The 19,525-nt window shown below is 31.7% G+C and overlaps 1 protein-coding gene and 1 long non-coding RNA gene across 2 annotated transcripts; one reads left to right on the top strand and one right to left on the bottom strand.

Annotated features, from left to right (window-relative positions):
- Positions 1-2,099: 2,099 nt before the first annotated feature.
- On the top strand, positions 2,100-3,128 carry LOC121130489 (uncharacterized). The gene is made up of 2 exons (XM_040726229.1): positions 2,100-2,937; positions 3,004-3,128. Exons 1-2 carry the CDS (start codon positions 2,100-2,102, stop codon positions 3,126-3,128), a joined length of 963 nt encoding a protein of 320 aa, XP_040582163.1.
- A 1,779-nt stretch (positions 3,129-4,907) lies between these two features.
- On the bottom strand, positions 4,908-7,936 carry LOC139907369 (uncharacterized). Its single transcript, XR_011783923.1, has 4 exons — positions 7,660-7,936; positions 7,416-7,591; positions 5,840-5,870; positions 4,908-5,772 (listed from the first exon to the last, which is right to left on the bottom strand). It is a non-coding gene; the product is annotated as an uncharacterized lncRNA (long non-coding RNA).
- Between the last annotated feature and the right edge of the window lie 11,589 nt (positions 7,937-19,525).

Here is a 19,525-nt window from a genome sequence, read left to right as displayed (position 1 = left end):
ATCCCTCTTTGATATTTAATTCTTTAATTATTCTAATTTTTTCTGAATTTTTGAAAAAAATAACATACTTTAATTTCATATCATTATACTGTAAGTAGTAAAGACGATCAGACTTATTTTATGTTTGTCTATATTATATATTCATATTCTAGTCTTTATAAAGTTCTATTGAGTTTATTATTTTACTTTTAAATTAATTACGTCCGATAAGAATAATAATGTATGAAATCTTCGGAGTTTAAGTGTAAGATCTGCAACTTGTTTGTGAAGAGAGCAGACAATCTTTTAGATGTTGTGAATATTCATTTTGTACAAAAGAAAATGACAATTTCAGAAGTCAAAATTATTTACAAATTTGCCAGTACCATCTTTAAAGATTGCAATAATGAGAGGGGTGTGCTGTCCAATTCAGATTTTGGCCAAGCACTCAATAATGATGCACTCACAGATTCCCCAATCTCAAAATTGCCTTTTGTCTTAGTGAGAGATAAAGTTTTTCCTTTTATAGTGAATTTCTTATCCCCTTTCCAAATATTTCTTAATTATTAATTAAGTCTTGTAAGAAAGGTGATTAAAAAGGTAATAGGTAACTTTGTATAAAATATTTTTCTATTGAAACACTTGGTATAAATTTATGAGAAAACATAAATTATTATCTTTTTTAATAACTATAAAAAAATTATTTTTTTATATACTATCAAAAGTTATTACAATTATAATTTATATTCAAATTTATAATTGTAAGATACATTACAATTTGAAAAATTTATTTACATGTAAATTATATTAATAAATATAAATTTATCAATAGTATCATAAAAAACTACATTTTTATTATGTAAACAATTATAAATGCATTATTAGATGCTAAAAACGATTGTACAATATCGTTTCATTAAAATTCAGATAAATATTTATTAACTCTAATCAATAAAAATTAAAATAAATAACAGTTATAAATACGATTTCATATGATAACATAAATTCTTTAATATATTTTATATCGTAACCCGTCTAATGACATTTTAATTTATTATACAATTAGTTATTTTTCTTAGTTTCAATAGTTTAATATTCTATCTATTGTAAAATGTCAAAATTAGAAACTCAGAGGAATTTTAAACTTCTTCAGACTTTACGCAAGTATTTTATGTATGAAATATATAAATATAAAATTTTTAAAGGAAGTAAAAAAGTTCACAAATGTATATTTTTTTTCAAAAATTTAATTTTTATTTTATATCATCATATTATTGTATTAATTGTATATTTTGTGTATGACGTGCACGTCAATAAGGTCTTACACTTGATAGACGTGTGACTAAGTCCTCTGTGTTTAAAATTATTTGTTTAGAGTGTTTATAAGTTAACTTGAGACAAAAGTGTTTATAGAAACCAAGGGACTTGGTTCCTAAGGAATGCCATCCCAAAATTGCCCGGAAGGCCACTCGGAGGCCACTAATCACGGATATTCAAAAGTAAGAAATGATAATATGAAAAATGCTGTGTCATCTGAGGAGGGAAAAGAAAAATAAGACACTGATTATTAATAAGAGAGCGAAAATGGCGTACAATGTACAAGATATCGATATGTCATACTCTGACGTTACTAGAAGTAATGAAGAACAATTCAAACCAATGAAAGAAGGAAGATAATCTAAAACAAACAAAAAGATTAATGACAACCCTTTCTGGGAATTATTTTGCTTGGATTGGAGGGATAGTAAAGGAAATACAATTAGAGGGTTTATTCAAAGCCCTAAAGATTATAAGAAAATATTTGATGATCTTAAACTCAGTTGGGATGAAATAAAAAGATTAAATGAATGTAAAAGGTGGGCTGGGTATATTGTTATTACAACAAAAGTCCGATCAATATGATTGTTAAATTTAAGCAGTGCAATGGGTTATGCCAACCATGTTGTTTTGTTGATAAGTGGAAAACATTCTCTCTTTCTTGTCAACAAAATGCAAGAAGCAATGAATGAGGTTCTGGGGTGGGGCAAATGAATGGTCTGATTTTTAAAGCAGCAAAGTCTAGTGAAATCGTCTTCTCAAAAGCATATAAATTAAGATCAAAATACTTTCCACGATTAGAAATGGGTGGTAATGAAATTGAATTTTCAACACAAATGAAATACTTAGGGGTTGTTTTTGATCAAGGTCTTACTTGGATGGAACACCTTAAAGAAAAAGCTGCCAAGGTGTCTCGTAAATGGAACATGGTAAAGGCAGTCATAGGACAAAAATGGGGCTTAACCTCCCAAAAAGTTCTCTGGCTGTACGAAGCAATGGTCAGGCCAATTATTTCCTATGGATGCCTCATATGGGGACATTCAATTACCACAAAGAAAAGCGCCATTAAGATACTGAACAAAATTCAAAGAAAAATACTTCTGGCAATGACCCAAACACTTCGATCAACGCCGACAGCAGGAATGGAATCCGTCTTAGGTATAATTCCCCTAGACCTGTTTCTTCAATCTCAAGCAACGAAGTCCAGATGGAGAACAAGACACTTCCTTGTAGATACATGGGATGGAATTGGTAACCTTCCTACACGTCGTGGACATCACTTCTCCAGCGATAAAATAATCACTGAACTACAATTAAATCAATCCAGTGATTACATCAAAGGTAGTCGTACATGGATAAAGAACCAAGAAGTAAACGGGCCTGACATTATTATATATACAGATGGATCAAAAGATGAAGAAGGCAATACTGGTGCCGGATGTGCAATTACTCAAGGTGATACGTCACTTCATCAATCCAATGTATCATTAAACAAAGAAGCCACTGTCTTCCAAGCAGAGGTCTTTGCTATTGCAGGATCAGTAGAAGCGCTTACTCGAATGGAAAAACCATCAGAAGATGTTGTAATACGATCTGATTCCCAATCAGCTATTGCTGACATCCTTAACCCATTTACCAAGAGTGGCGAAGTCCAAAAGTGTCAAAAAATTCTATATGAAGGAAAGAAAACGAAAAATATTTACTTAGATTGGTGCAAGGGCCATTGTGATATCACAGGAAACGAATTCGCAGATTATCTAGCAAAGAGAGGCGTGAAGAGTCAAAATAAGAAATTGGTGGGAGTATCACCAAGTTACATAAAGAAAAAATAAACGGCTTCTTCTATGTTGCCTGGTGTAAAAGATACAGAAGAGACCAAAGTATGAAACACACCCACTTGATGTTAGCAATGCCCCAAGATAAGAGTCTCAAATATGAACGTGGAAACATGAAACTTATAGTTCAAGCGTACACCGGCCATGGGCCTTTTCTCGCACATTTAAGTAAATGGAAATCAACAAGTGCAACGTGCAATGTCTGCATGGAAGAACTACAGACTGCAGATCACCTTATCAATAGATGCCCATCACTATCGTACGAAAGATATGAAGCCTCTCAAGAAAAGGATGAAGTACTGTGTTTTTTAAGATTAATGCCATGTCAAAAAATGAAATCAATTTTTGAAGAAAATTATAATTTAGAATAATTATGTATACAGGAACTAACATTTACCTGTTGTAGCGCATATACCCCATTGTGTGGTCGCGCTCTTTATCTTATGCATTTATTGTACAATTCTATTATATTGATGTAATATTATATGTGTGTGTATGTATACGGTATACAGTAATAAATTCTTAACTATCAAAAAAAAAAAAAAAAAAAATAATATTATTGTATTAATTGTATATTTTTTTCATGACATGAACGTAATGACAGCTAATCTCACGAAACATATATGTAAATTTAATTTAAATACTTTATAAAAAAAAATAATGTATAAATTTTTATATTTAAATATTATAATTTTTTGTAAATTTAGCATATTAAAAACACTAACTATAAATATAGTATTGTTCTATAAGACTTAATAATAAAATCTTTTAATTATAAATTAGATAATTTGTCTATACGTAAAAATATTATATCCAAATAGATCCAATATATTATATTAAAATTATATATTATTAAATAATTATTTAATAAATGTTGACAAATTACTTCTAATTTTATTAAACGTCATCAAAATAATTTAATTTGTTGATATAAAAATATTTAACATTTAATATTTTTTATATAATTAAAATGAATCCTGTTTGGCAATGATGTACTCCATATTCTTAATAATTGCAAAATATTTCCCTTATTATAAATATAAGTTATAATATATTTAATTAATATATAATTGCGAATATTATATAATATTATAATAAAATATATTATTATGAACAATAATATTGTATGAATTTATATTAGTTCATAAATATTCGAGTGAACATGTTCGAATCCATGTTTATGATTTTAATAAATATTATAAATATAATCAATTTATTATGTAAAATTACTTCGTTGTTGATCTTCAAATTCTTTTTGTGAATATTCACAAATAAACTATTATAATACTCATATAAATATTTTGTTTAATAGATACATACCCCAAAACATCGTCAACATATTTGTGTATAAAATAACGATTCATCAAGTCTTATGCAAAATAAAAAAATAAAGCTCATCGATTTAGAATAACCAATAAATTATCAATTAAATTATATATTTATAAATCATTCCTAACTATTTTTATACATTACAATATTTAATATGTACACATAACTTTCTATTAACAATAAACAAAAAAAATAAAACAATAAATTAGGTTTATGGATGACCTTCGTTCCTTATTTTTATATTTTGATGTTTGGACCTAGAAATGGAAAGAATAAGAATTTGTTAATATCCACGAAGATCTAAGTCACAATATAATTACTTTTCAAAATTACAATTTGTTTGTTGACATGTGCAATTTTTCTTTGAGGTTACATCATGATGGGAATTAGTTCCTTATAGAAAAGAGTGTTGACCCATATCCCAATGTGTTTCTTCATTTCGAATAGAAAGAATTTTTCCATGAATATTTTGCTCATGATCAATTGTCCAATAGCATGGTATCCTAGGGAAAAGTGTATCATGTCTCTCTGCAGCTAAATAGATCCCAATTTTCTTGAGAAGCATTATTTGTTTGTTGTCCATATTCTTCTTTTATGTCCTTTTTATCATCAAGTAAGTTCATGATTCATTATTTACACACTGAGTAGTAAGCAATGGGCTCTTAATTTTTTTTTCCATTCGACTGAGATTTGGATTTTGAATGAGTTTTGACAAGTATAACACTTAGGATTTCCTCTTCAAGCTAAAGGATAAAATATTCTTTCCCTTGACTCAATAATACATCCTTGTAACCTTCCATTCGATCCATATAAAATTTTCTGAGGATGATGAAGAAGAAAATTCCAGGTTTCCATCCGTGAAAGACGAATTATCTTGGCCACTCTCTAACTCGCCTATTTATGAGCCAAGCTCAGCAATAAAAGATTGTGTAGTTTTTAGTGAAAGTTGGTTTTACGTTAGCTATTTCGATATATTGATCATGAGTTATAATTCCATAGGACAACAATACTCAAAGAATAGACTGTCGTGTCATTGTCTCGTAATATGCCTCTTTGTACATTTATATACTGTAAGTAACAAAATGATTTATCTATTTTGAAACGTGTTTCATAGTTCTCTGCCTTACTTTCCATCGAATTAATGGCTATTAAAATCTGCTTCAGTGCAGATATAACCAAGTGAAGACAACACTTTTTCGCTTTGACAACAGTATCATTATATATATGTGATTATGATTCAATCCCAAGATTTTCAAATGTTTGTAAACCTTCAAATACAATATAAGACATGATCTCTGGAGAAAACACTGGTCTGAAATAAAACTTAAAAAGAGCGCCAAGTTATCAATCTAGAAAATCCCATTGAAAATAATACATACTCAACTTCTGGTAATTTTACTTCCAAATAATCTGCAAATATAATAAAGAAAGGTATTATCCTTAGGAAACAAGAATTCATGTTTGTAAATGTGGACGACGGTTTTTGAGACATTAATTTTAATCTTAAATTTTGAATGAGATTTCCATAGCCATGCATAATGAAACAAATAGTGAACTCTGTTAACAGGCTTGAGACATCTTCATCATCAACCTTTGACTAAGAACAAACAAAATGATTTATACAAGTTATTAAAAGATACAAAGGGGGTTCAGAACTGGCGTCTTCTAGATTGATAACTTTAATATCTTTCAAAACAACATATGTTATTATCCTGGACAATGTTGAGATCAATAATGGATTTAGTTTCACCGGTATTTGGTATAACTTCAAATGGTAATGATTTACCTCAGTAAGATGTAAATATGCCTTTTGCTCATGGGTTTGTTTTAGAAGCTTAGCACATTTTAATTGTTGGATTTTTATTTACACGAGACAAATCTGAAGCTGTATGCATTGAGTGTCAATTTTTATTTTTTGAATATACAGATAATTTGTTAGACTTAAATAAAATTTTTGAGACCAAGGATCTACGTTGACGTGTACGTTCTTGATTTATATACTTTGTTTAGAAATGTTGGCCGTTTGCCTAATAGAATATGTCGACTTTCCAACCGAAAGTTGGTTGTGTGAGGCTTCATAATTTTTGATACCGAGAGAGATTTTTTTGTTAAGTGCCTCAATTTTCTGATGTCTCCTACTAAATCTTTGTATCCCAGGTTGAGGCTTTCGGCTCTGGAGGAAATGGATGCTAAAAATATTTACATCTATGATAAAAATAAGATGAATATATTCATTGCACTCTGAGAACTTCCTTTCGTAGCTTCGGAAAAATTCCATCCATGACATAAAGTCTGTCATTTTTGCATCAATGAGAAGGATTTTCTTGATTTTCTTTGCTATTTTCCGAGAGCAGGAGATGATATGGTTTTTATTCACCTGCTATTAGTGTTTCTTTAACTTGCTTGATTGCTTCACTGATGATCCCATTCAGAGTGATTTATCCTCTAAAGAGTTATTTTGCGTCTGGAAAGGTCAGGGGATAGCTGAGGGTCATTCGCCAAAAGATTTTTTAAGAAATACAATTTTATCCTTAGTAGTGACGTATGTTGAGAGGTCCATTTTGAGGAGGTCCACGACAAATCATTTTAATATATAATTGATGATATAATGGACGGAGATTATATTGATAACGATTGACGCAATTAAACTAAGTTCACTATAGTTCGTAAACCGACATGTGCCATGAAGTGTGACTATTTCGGACAGAGATGTACAAATATATATTCACTGGTCAAGAGCCATTAGCTGGGATTTTGTGCACGTGATAGTATCGACTCACTGGTCGAAGAGTTCATAGAGATATCTTCTTGGGTAGAAGATGCCCTCTGTGCTGTCATCCAAATCAGGATTTTACAACAACTTTGATCCTTGAATATCAGAGTAGAGTAGTGAAAATTTGAGCACATCTGTTATAAAATAAAAATACATTTAATACTAAATCTTTGAATGATTACCATTGATTTGAGTCAGTGTCTTCTTCAATAGCTAATAAAATGAGCTTTTAGATCCGCAGTGAAAAAGTTCCAAATTATTTGATTCTAACATTCACTTCGGGAAGCAGGATGAAACTGTTGTTGTGGAATGGGACTTGGATGATACGGATTGCCTCATTTGTGTTGTATGATAAATCCTATATAGAGAAATTAGAAACATGTCTTTATAACTATTAAAGTTTTATTTTATGTATAAAATGCGTACCTAGGGCTAGGGAGGGGGTGTAGGAAGATGGAGAATTGAAGATTGAAGTATGGGCCTTGGCATTGTAAAGTTTGGGAAACATTGTTTAAGAAATATTATGCTTATCATATTAAAGGCCCCGACAACCTTAGTAGCGTACCTGGATCCATAATCTACCTTAACCTTTTCTACTTTTCCGGATGTATAAAAAGCCCTCATCAATTTGGAACTCAGATACAACTGTATCACCCTGGGGACGTAAAAAAACATTCTAAAACGATGCAATTGTACAAAAAAAAAATAATTACTTATTGATTAAGTTAATTAATTTTTTTATATTATATATTGTATTTTCTATAAAGGAATAAAAACACAAGAACCGATACCGATAAACAATATATGCGGTCTTGGTTTTACTTTGTTGGTTCCGGTTTTAGGTATCTAATAATTGGACTTGTTTGACCGATAAAGGCATATCCTTACTCATGTGTATGTCATACCTATGTATTTAAAAAAATATAGCATTATATATGTTAAAATCTCACCTTTGATTTAAATGTTGACGGAAAAAGTTATTGTATAACAATGAGCTTCGGATGATCTAAGAAGAACACATTCTTTACAAAAATGCAAGGTATAAATGTATATTATATACACCACTCAACTGTAGAAATCATACTACGTTTCATAAAAAAGAGGGTTTACTTATTAGATGAGAGTGTGTGAGTCTTCTCTTGTGGTTTGTGATATAGTAGACCCTCGTTTTTTCTATTATTGCTTTCTCATTTATTTTTCAAAGCGAAATACGATCAAAATTTCGTTTTACTCTTAATTTGAAATCCCTCTTTGATATGTAATTATTCTAATTTGTTCTGAATTTTTGAAAAAAATAACATACTTTAATTTCAAATCTTTATACTATAAGTAGTAAAGACGATGAGACGAATTTTATGTTTAATACGCATATTCTAGTTTATATAAAGTTCTATTGAGTTTATTATTTTACTTTTAAATTAATTACGTCAGATTAGAATAATAATGTATTGGAGTCTTCGGATAAAGGTTTAGTGTGTAAGCTCTGCAACTTGTTTGTCAAGGGAGCAGACAATCTTTTAGATGTTGTGAATATTCATTTTGAAGGAAAGAAAATGATGCCCCTAATAAACCATTAATGAAATTGTCATCTTGAAGTCTGAGTATCTTAATATAATTGTTAAATTTAAGAGATTCGTGCTCTCCTATCCTCCGGGAATTGGAGCCATATTTAGAAATCAAAATTATTAGCAAATTTGCCAGTACTATCTTTAAAGATTGCAATAGTAAGAGTGGCGTGCTGTCAAATTCAGATTTTGGCCAAGCACTCAATAAGGATATACTACATCTTCCATCCCCCAGGCCATTCCCAAATTTCAAAATTGCCTTCTGTCTTTGTGAGAGATACAGCTTTTCCTTTCAAAGTGAATCTCTTATCCCCCTTTCCCGAAAAAAAAAGAAGAAAACTTCCTGAAAAGTAATCAAATACTTGAATATCATCGACATACCAGAGGTAGCTTGTTTAAATGACACAAACATGCCCAACATAGGTGACTGTTCTTTCATTCAATCAAAATATAATAATTACTTTTCAAATGTAATAACAACAGTTAAAAACTACCCCCCAAGGGGGGTCACAATCCTTGTCAGAAATGATGTTCCATCAAAGTTCGTGATCAGGGGTGGAAATGAAAACTATATATTAGCCGAGGTCTGGTTTCATAAATTGCATTATAAAATATTAGCCGAATATATACCTTCTTGAGATAAACTTTTCTTCAAAAACTAAACTAGCAAAATTGAATGCAACACCCTGAGGGAAAAAGTAATTATAGCTGGATACTTTAATATTACAGAAAAATCAGTCAGAGACGTTACATCTCCCAGTGGATTTTCAAATTCTAAGGAGTTTGTTGCGTGGAAGGGCACTAACGATGTATATGACTTGGTAGATATAAATGGAAACTACAAGCCCACGTTTATCTCACACATTGATAACGGAAAATCAAGGAGTATAACTGTGAAATTGATCACATTCTTCTTTACGATGAAGTATTTCACAATAATTTGAAGAATAATAGATTGATTTTGAATGGGCTGTCAGATCACTTCTTCCTAGACGCTGTAATAGTAGGGCATATCATCCAAAAGAGACCTACTCGGTGGAAACTGAATGCCAGATTTTTTCAAGTGAGGATGTAAAACAGGCTATAAAATATAAGAAAGATGAGGGTGAGGAAGATATCGAGGCAGGTTGGATAAAAGTAGAGACAATGAATAGTTTATATAGCTCGGCTAAAAGTGTATTAATTAATACAGGGAGAAAAGAGGCCACAAGGAGAAAAGAGGCCACAGGGAGAAAGAGTTAAACCAATTTACTGACAATAAAGAGGACTGTTTATTGAGTGACGAACTAGACAGCCTAATTGAATACAAACTTGAGGGATCCCAAATAAAAGCACGAAATTGGAATCAAAAAATGAACGCTAAAAATCTTAATCTCCTACGTCATGTAGAGCAAAACAGAAAGTTAAATATATTACAAATAGAAAATATAGACTGTGCAATAACAAAACAGAAAACGGAATACATTCGGAAATTTAATCAAGACCTTTTTACATATAGAGTTAAACCAATGAAAGATACTTTATCCAACCAGAATTTTTTTTTGACGAATATAAGAAGAGTCTCACGTGGTTTTAGACTATCTGAAATCTGGCGATACATAGACAACAAAACTTAAATCTGACAAATCAATTACTCTTCTTGGATTTACTGACGAGCTTTATAAGCAATTCTCGGAACTAGCTAACTATCTAGCTCTCGTTTTTAATATGGTATTGTTTGGAGAAGGTCTTACAAGAGAATAAACGTGGACTCAATATATTATTTCCTAAGGTTGGAAAGGATAAAACAAAGATAAAAAAACTGGATGCCTATTGCGTTGTTAGAAACTTAATATAAAATTTATTCCGGCTGTTTAACAGAAAGAATAAGACCAATTATATAAAAAAATCTCCCTGAGACTCAGTTTGGTTTTCGGGCCAGACGTCAAATGGAGAATCTGACCATGTCTTTACAATTTATAGTTGGTGAGGTGAAGAGAAATGAGGAAGAAACTGCGCTTATATGTCTCAATTTTTAAAAAGCTTTTGATTCGATGGAGCACAACTTCATCATTGAAGAAGTTGTTATGATGAATTTTCCTGCTGTGCTCGCCTCCGCTGTAAACAAACTATTAAAATATAGGGATTCGATTATTGATATCGAAAACACACTTAAAATAATATTAGAACGTGGATTACGACAAGGAGATCCACTAAGTCCTCTCTTGTTTCTTACATCTGTTGCATGGTTCCAGAATACAATGGATACGTGTCTTGAAGGGATGGAAATTCGAAGAAAAAAGGTTATTAATATTTTCTTTGCATATGATTGCACTCTCATCCTGAGTGGAAAAAACATTACTGAGAATGCTTCAAAGGTTCACAATACCCTTGGCAATTTTCAAAAGAAGTCAGGCATGAAAATGAATATATCCAAGTCTCGATTGATTACAAATATATCCACAATACCTTATACATTAAAATCGTTCAAAATAGCAGAGATAACAATCGTGGTGGGAAATCCAATCTCATTTAGAGATACAAGTACTGAAAATATTGAAAGAGACCATGCAAATATAGGTCAGTCATTCAAGAAATAAGAAAACATAGACTCACCATTTTAGAGCGAATTAAATTTTGGAACGTGATAGTTATTCCATGTGTGAACGATATCCTAAGATGCACGTGCCTATAATGAAACACAGAGTCAAATATCGAGGCAGAAAGGAAGGTAACTTATTCGTTTACAAAAACAATTGGACCGAGAAGACTATTCACTCCAAAGAGTCTAGGGGCTCCTTGGTATGATCGATATTGGGACACAATCCAGCATGTTATTGCTATCATGACAGAAGAGGCGTATATTTCCGTGGGAAAGAATAATACACTTTGGGGAAAAATACATTAAAGGTTCACCATGGCGAGAGATTGAATGCATACCCAAAGAGACGAGAAAGATGTATCGGCTCGAGGTAGGAAGGGCGGCCCTTCTCCACGAGAGTGAGCTTCTCCAAATAAAAATACCTGCAATTGTGAAAACATCTCTTGGATTTAACACGGTAGACGATGTTTTAAAAACTCTGACTATTCACCCCCTGATAATTATGGTCCAAAATCAACTTGGAGAATTCAAATTCAAACCAATTACGAGGCAAGGGAGTCCATATAACATTTCCAATAGAAAGATGCGGGTCAACATGGCCAAAGACGACATCAGGAACAAGTTTGCTAGGGAAACATAGATCAATATCTCAAGACAATCTGGGATCCAGAACTCAATCAAAAGGAAATGTATCTACAAATATAGGATATCGTCGGGGGTCTTCTTTACTGGGATACATTTTAAGGACGCTCGGGCGCTCTGTGTGGATTGGAGTCAAGTAAAGATAACCTCTGACTTTTTTTCGGACTGTGAGCCTCTGAGTGGCATCATAAAGAATGTGAGGAAAGGTGTAAGAGAGAAAATAGGGAGAAACCCTGATCCAGATGAGTTTCTGTACGGCTTCGAAGGAACTAACAAGGGACTCTGTTTGGCCTCGAATTTGATATGCAGGCTCCAGATTCTTATCTCTGCAGCATGTTTTAGTGGTGTCCGCCCATCACTAAGAACAGTGGAGTTGGCTCTCCTTGAGTTTCAAATTAACGGAATATAGCCAGACTTTGAATTCATTTAATGTGATGGGATTGTGGTGATTAGGATTTTTAAACTTAATGTTTTTATTGTGGGTTTTTTTTCCTTTTTAAATGTTGTGTATTTGGTTTTATTATTGGATTTATGTATGAAGCAAATTGTGTTGTGTTGTGAAATTATCTTCCCCACGATTAATTGCTTAGTGCAAGGCGTTCTTTGTTTTGTTTTTAAGTTTTTGTTTTCTCTCCCGTTCTTTACTTTTGGGTTGTGGCGGGAGAAAAAACTACAATAGGGAAAATCAATCGTACGCACATAAAAAGTAAGAGACAATATCTAACGTATGTATTATTTTAGCTTATATTCATATAGTTTTTTAAAACTGTTTTATAACTTTAAATGTTAATTAGATTTTAATAAAAGAAAAAAAAGAAATTTTTGCTTTTTCCCAAAAAGTTTTCAATTAGAATTTTTTTTTCAAATTTAATTTTTTGTGAATAGCTATGGAATTTAGAAAATATCGCTATATTTTTTTTTAATCTAAAAAAAAATCAATTGTTTGTTAATTTTATTGGGTAAGAGCCTAAAGCTTGAAGCGTCCGTAGAGGGTGGGATGGAGAGGCTGTAAACTTCTCCCACCCCTCAAAAAAAAGAAAAAGAATTTTGACTGTTTTTCAAAAATATTATAAATTTTTTTCAAACAAATTTAATTTTTGTTATTAGCTATGGATCTTTAAAAATTTTACACAAAATTTAATATTAGAAATTTTATGTGTATAGCAATTTAAATTATTTCTTAAAAATTCAAAAAAATTCAATTGTTGGATTATTTTTCAAAAAAAATCGAAATACAAGACCCACACTCTAAATAAAAATAAAATAAAAAAATCACACACCCATCCCCCTTCAGTGCCTATTACCTCCTATCCAAATATGAATGATGAATCAACAAAAATGCATCATCGAACTAATCAATTAATGATACTATCATTAATATAACTACTATAAGTACCAGAAGTAATGAAGTAGTTTTTTTTGTTCTTTTTTAGCATCTCAGAGGAAAAGTATATTTCCTTGTTTAGGGTTAAAAGGCCAACATGAAGAACGCTCTTTTAACTTATGTAAAATATAGAGTCAAACAATGACAAGGAATACTCACAAATATTAAATATTATAGGACGAACCCTTGTTATATATTTTATTAATGCTTTAAATAACTCCAGAATCTAATAAAACTTGAAAAGTTCGTTCATCCCTTTGACTATTATAATTATAAATGTGTTCCTTCTTCAACCATGATGGAGATCCATACTAAGACTTACTCGCTAATCCTCTTCCTAATTCCCTTGTTTAATTCGAATTCAATATGAGTTCTCCCTTTTTCCATTTGTGCAATAATTCGTTTTTTGAATTCTGAACTACTTTTATTTTATGTCTATAGTCTGTATCTGTCTCAGTTTTTGGAATATATACTCTATCAGAAGCGTCCGCAGGATTATATATACAAAGTTTCAAAACATCCAGGGGTATTCACTATAAATATATTTTTTTGAGATTTTTTCCTTAAATCCATAATATTTCAAAAAATGAAATGTTTTGAAAAGTTTTTAAAAATCCGTAGCTGTTCGCAGAAAATTAAATTTAAAAAACAACTTGAAATATTACATATTTGGTAAAAAAAACATTATTTTAATTTGGGGAGGCTACAGCCCCTCCAGCTTACATCCTATTGAAGCCCCTGCCTAGTTGTTTTTATCTAAGGACATGGAAATATAATGTTATATTATAGTAGACTAAGATGTACCTCTATGTTACATTTTGTTGAATAGTGTAACCATGATGCTAATGATTGTTTTATCAATATTGTCGTATAAGTCATTCGTTATACCATTTTTTCCTTTGAAATCCCCCATGTAACTTAAAGTTATTAATTTGATCTCATTCAAGAAGCTATCTATTATTGGAATTTTTTCAGCAGGTAACGTTTTAATAATAATGGAATATGATCTTATGAAACTTTACCTTCCATGTTGAAAAATAAAGTCTGTTATATGGTAATTTTTTAATGTGAAAGTAGTTTTTGATGTCTATTGTATCAGAGTAGAAAAGTTCCAATTTGCAGTAGAAAAAATGATTCCCGATCCTTACATTTATATTATCACATAAATATAAATCTATATAATTATAAATATAGATGACATTCCTGTCGTTGGACTCAGGAATATTCAATGTACAAGCCTTGTTGCTCATCAACATGAAATACACATCTGAAAAAAAAAATCAATACTTTGATAATTGATCAAAGTAAGTGTTGGTATTATACCTGAAATGCGTTAATAGATAATTGATAGAATAAAGGGGAATGTACAATATGATGTTTATTACATTGATCAATTTCTTTTTCAAAGTTACATGTCAATGGGAGTAAAAAATCCTCATTCAAGTGGTTTATTGATATTTGTAAGTAAACATTATCTAATTTTTCTATTTTTTTTCTTTTTTCCCCCCGTCATCTTTTCATTTCTTCTCATAACGTGAAAATATCTAATAAACATATTTAGTCCGAGAGCATACCACGGAAGATTTCACAAAATAAGCTACAGAAGGTTTGACCTCCTGACATTACTTATGTCACCTCGAACATAGTACTTTTTTTTGTAAGTCTTACCCCCCCTACTGGGCCTGGCCTCCAGATCCCCTGAAAATAGCATCTGGTGGTGGTTTTTTAACCCCTAAGTCACATGGACAAAACTTTTACAAATGTATATTACAATGTCAGGACATCATAAAAAACCCAAGACTGACAAAAAAATTCGTTCGGAAACTTTAGGTCAGAGCCTCCTAATTTCGCCCCAAAAGTCTTTGAATTTACGGCTTATGTCAACCTATAAAGTGCATGTACAAAACTTGTATCAATATCTAGTATTATCTCATGGAGTTATAAAAAAAAAAAAGACTTTTAACCAATTTCTGTCGGCAAAATTAAGTCAGACCCCCAAAAGTACATCCACCCCTCCATATTAAATTCAAACAATATGTTGATAATGCCTTATGTGGACATTATGCCCATCCCTGACCTCACTTTTCAGAATGAAGTTTTTGTTAGTCTTGGTTTTTTATGATATCCTGACATAGTACTATGTATATACATTGATACAAGTTTTGTCCATGTTCCTTTTGGTGGGAAAAAATATAAATTTCATGGTTTTTTATTGTACCTGTGGGTGGGTCTGACCTCAACTTTCCGACCGAATTTTTTGTCAGTCTTGGTTTTTTATGATGTCCGATACATTAGTGCAAGTTTTTTCCATGTACCTTATGGTTAAAAAAAAAAAACACATCCAGAGGCTATTTTTCAAGGAGGCTCGGTCAGGCAGCTAGACCCTGCAGTGACAGTCAGACTAGCAAAAAAAAAAAATGTTCTAGGTTACAAAAATAATGTCAGGTGGTCAAATCTTCTGTACCTTATAAGGGGAAATCTTTCATGGCAGGCTCTCGGACTAATACCACATAGCCAATGATGTATATCCGGTGTGTTTTTGGGGTGGCCCGTTAATTTATAATTGGTAGTATAGATAATGAGTTTTCTTTTCCTTGGCAGTTGCCATTATCATTTAATTCCTGAGCAGTGTATATCCTTTCTTAAATACTACAAATTATATTCAAAAATTGTTTGAACGTTCGTGTGTGCTCAAAAGACGGAGTGTAACCCTGAGGATTTGTTACGGAGTTATAATTGTAAGTCTTTGTTGAAATCAGATTAGAAATGGGGATCGACGTTGAATTAATTCTACAAACGGCATTGTTTGTATCTTTTTCTCCTTCCTCCCTTGTCAAAGCTGGTTGTAGCTGATCCAATAAAAATTCATAAGTATTATTATTTCTCTCCACCTAAAACATTCTTCAAATTGTCAGGGTTACCATCTTGATTTTTTTAAAGGGCCCATTTTACACTGGATTTTCATCATTAAATATAAATTGATAGTGATTTGTAGTTATAGAATGATTTCATGATAGCTGGTCCATGGTCATAGACAATTATGAAAATCCAGTGTGGAATGGGCATGTGAAATATAAAGAAACCGAAAATCAACATGGTAATTTGAAGAATGTTTTGGAAGAGAGACAGAATATTACTTTTTTTTTTGAAAAAAAATAATTAAAAAGCTATTGTTATTGATATAAATTATATTGTTTATAATTAAATTCCAAATATTATGATTTAAAAAAATAATTATTGTAATATTAAACTTTCTAGCAAAGAGCCGAAATTCCTTAATTGGTAGGGGAGGGTTACAGCTTATGTCAACAGCATTTTCGCCTTATGTATCAATTAGCCATACCCCTTAATAGTGTTCTGAACATTAATTTGTTGAGCTCAAACTAAATTTGGTTAAGGTTTCTCTTAGAATGTCAAAAAATATGGTAACATAGCTTGTAGGATAATATGTTATAATTTTAAAGATAGGTATTAATAATTAATAAGATGAACATATTTACTTTTTAAGGCCCGTTTGTCTAAAATGCAACACTTTTTTTTAATGATCCACCTTTCCCCTATTTGTTATTCTTCGATGTTTATCCTTGATAACTTATTGCGATCAATTTTCTAAAGAAACTTGAAACAAAAAAGCAAAGTCAACTGAGAAATAAGAAATCAAAAACATCCTGAAAAGAAAATTATTACAGAAGACTCGGAGATTGAAGAAATAGATTATACGGCTGCATCCACGTCTCTAGAGATTCTATTTATATGGATACACTAGAAATTCTCGTGAAGAATGCCCAGCGAGAAATACACAGAGTATTCAAAAACTGTAATATAAGTGAAAATTATTCAAAGGCTTACAATTTCTCAAAAAAGAGAAAACCTCTTCATATTTCATCTACAATTACAAGCGTTAAAATACTCGAATTCCATTCTTGTCATCCTTTTCCTCTGGGGAAAGAAGTCTAGAAAAGACAATTATATCTTGATATAGATTGAATGGAAAGGTGACCAATTTGTCTTTAGTTAAACTAATAATTAATTAAATTTACTAAGTGATTATTAGTTATAAATATAATATCAAAAAACACCTTGTAAGATACAACTCAATTAATGATTAAGTCCTCACTCACACCTTATTTTTCTCAAATTAACACATTGTAAATCATAATTACGGGATATATATAATAATATCTTCCTTCATTCTGTACTCCATTAAGAATTCATTCATCATCTAGTAAGGCATCATTAATCAATTATATTTTTACGCCTTGTTGTTGGAGGAAAATAAAATTGCTACTATAGTTTTCTTGGTGCTACACTAGAATTGCTCACCATGACAGCTCTAATCATGCAAACTCCCATCTCGTTCCTTTATACACGTGAATCCATATTGTACCTATTTGTCAAACTACTTTCTATTTTTTGCTCGACATTGTTTGTAAAAAGAAGGAGTTGAAAGATTAAAAGAAAATAACAAATTATGTATAGTCCCTACAGCTATAAGTTGAGCACTGACTGCGCCAAGTTCCCTGCAACATAATATTTGCAGTCTTTTGAGCGATCAAGAAAAAAATTGCGATCAGAAATTAACTCAATATAGTGATATAATGATCAAGGCCATTTGCGATCAGGGATCCGATGTATTTAATTCCAAACATGTTCAAATGTACAATTTCTTTAAGCCTATATATGCATACATATTTTTAACTTCCATTTGCATACCTTTTATAAATGTATTTATTTACAATATTTTAATATAATAAAAAATAAAATATACTTAGAAAAAAATAATATACCAGCAAATAATAAAATGTCTACATATATCTTTTCTCTGATAACTCTTGATTTGACATTAACAGGAGCTGCTTTTCAAAGTTGCATTCTCTCAACCTCTGTCTATTCCTCCCTAGGATCTGTTTGGTCTTAGAAGACAAAAACTCGCTGCTGGCATTACTGGGAAGCACGCAACTTGTTTCTTTGAAAGAATTTTTTGACCCTCCAATAGGCCAAGATCATTTCCGACCTTCAAAGTCTTCTACCATTTGTCTTTTTACTTCCTGCTTGGCCGTATCAATCTTTTTAAGACGTTAGGCGAAGAAATGACTGTATTTCTGCACATCTGGAGACAGCCGGCTGGGTGGATGATCTTCAAATAAGGTAGGCTTATCAGGAAGGAAAATTGTTTCTTTTTCTTGTGTCTCCCCAGTAAGAAAGGATGATTTGAATTAAGTTTGAATTGGTAACGAAGCATTTATCCAACTTGGCTACTAAGGCGTCGACAAGGGATTGTATTTGTCGACATAGTCCTTCTCCTCGTCCAAGTATGGCTTTAGATATATGCTGGTAGTAAGCAAGTTGCCCAAAAATATGCCCTTATCTCCTCTGGAGCACATCTAGGGCGGTGAGGTGCTGGAACCCCTTTGGGTACAAACCCTTCTCCCTCTCATCAGTAATTGCAGTGCCAAAAATTCATATTTATAAATATTGAACAAAATCAGTTCTACGACATATATATGGATTGAGAACAAGTTAAGACCAAGGATAAAAGGTTTTAGACCTTAATCAAAACAGAGACCCAGACTAGTATTTAAAGTTCCAGACCAAAGTCGTGTGTGTCAAAAACAAGACGAGATCAAAACAATAAAGAAACAGTCTCGAAAGCTGTCTCAGGAAAAAAACAGTCTCAATCTTTTTATACAAATTGATCAGATCGCATTTTTTTGTTATTTCTGTTACAATACAGTGTGCGTGGACACAATCTGCCGCTTCAAAACAACAACAACTACAAGCTTATTTTATAATATTTATTAATAAAATAAAAACAAATATCTTTATTAGGCTATAGAACAGCTATCTGTTCAATGTAGCCGCCGTCTGCGGCCAAACCCCGCTCAATGCGGCTACGAAACAGAGAACAGGCATTTTGGATCTGCACTGCTTCTATCTCACTGAATTTCTCCTTGATGCAGGTGATCAAAGACTGCTGTCTGTTACAGGAGGAGCACTTGGTCATATTCTCCTCGTAAGACCAGGCAAAGTAGTCCAACAGGCTCAAATCCGCTGATGAGGAAGGCCAAGAGGAGAAGGGTACGAACGCAAAAGTATTGCTTTTCAGCCATTCTTGCGCCC

Source organism: Lepeophtheirus salmonis, chromosome Z (genome assembly GCF_016086655.4).
Source record: "Lepeophtheirus salmonis chromosome Z, UVic_Lsal_1.4, whole genome shotgun sequence".
In the NCBI taxonomy this organism is placed as follows: Eukaryota; Metazoa; Arthropoda; class Copepoda; order Siphonostomatoida; family Caligidae; genus Lepeophtheirus; species Lepeophtheirus salmonis.
The sequence above is the reverse complement of the archived record's forward strand: the minus strand, read 5'-3'. Positions and strand labels throughout refer to the sequence as shown.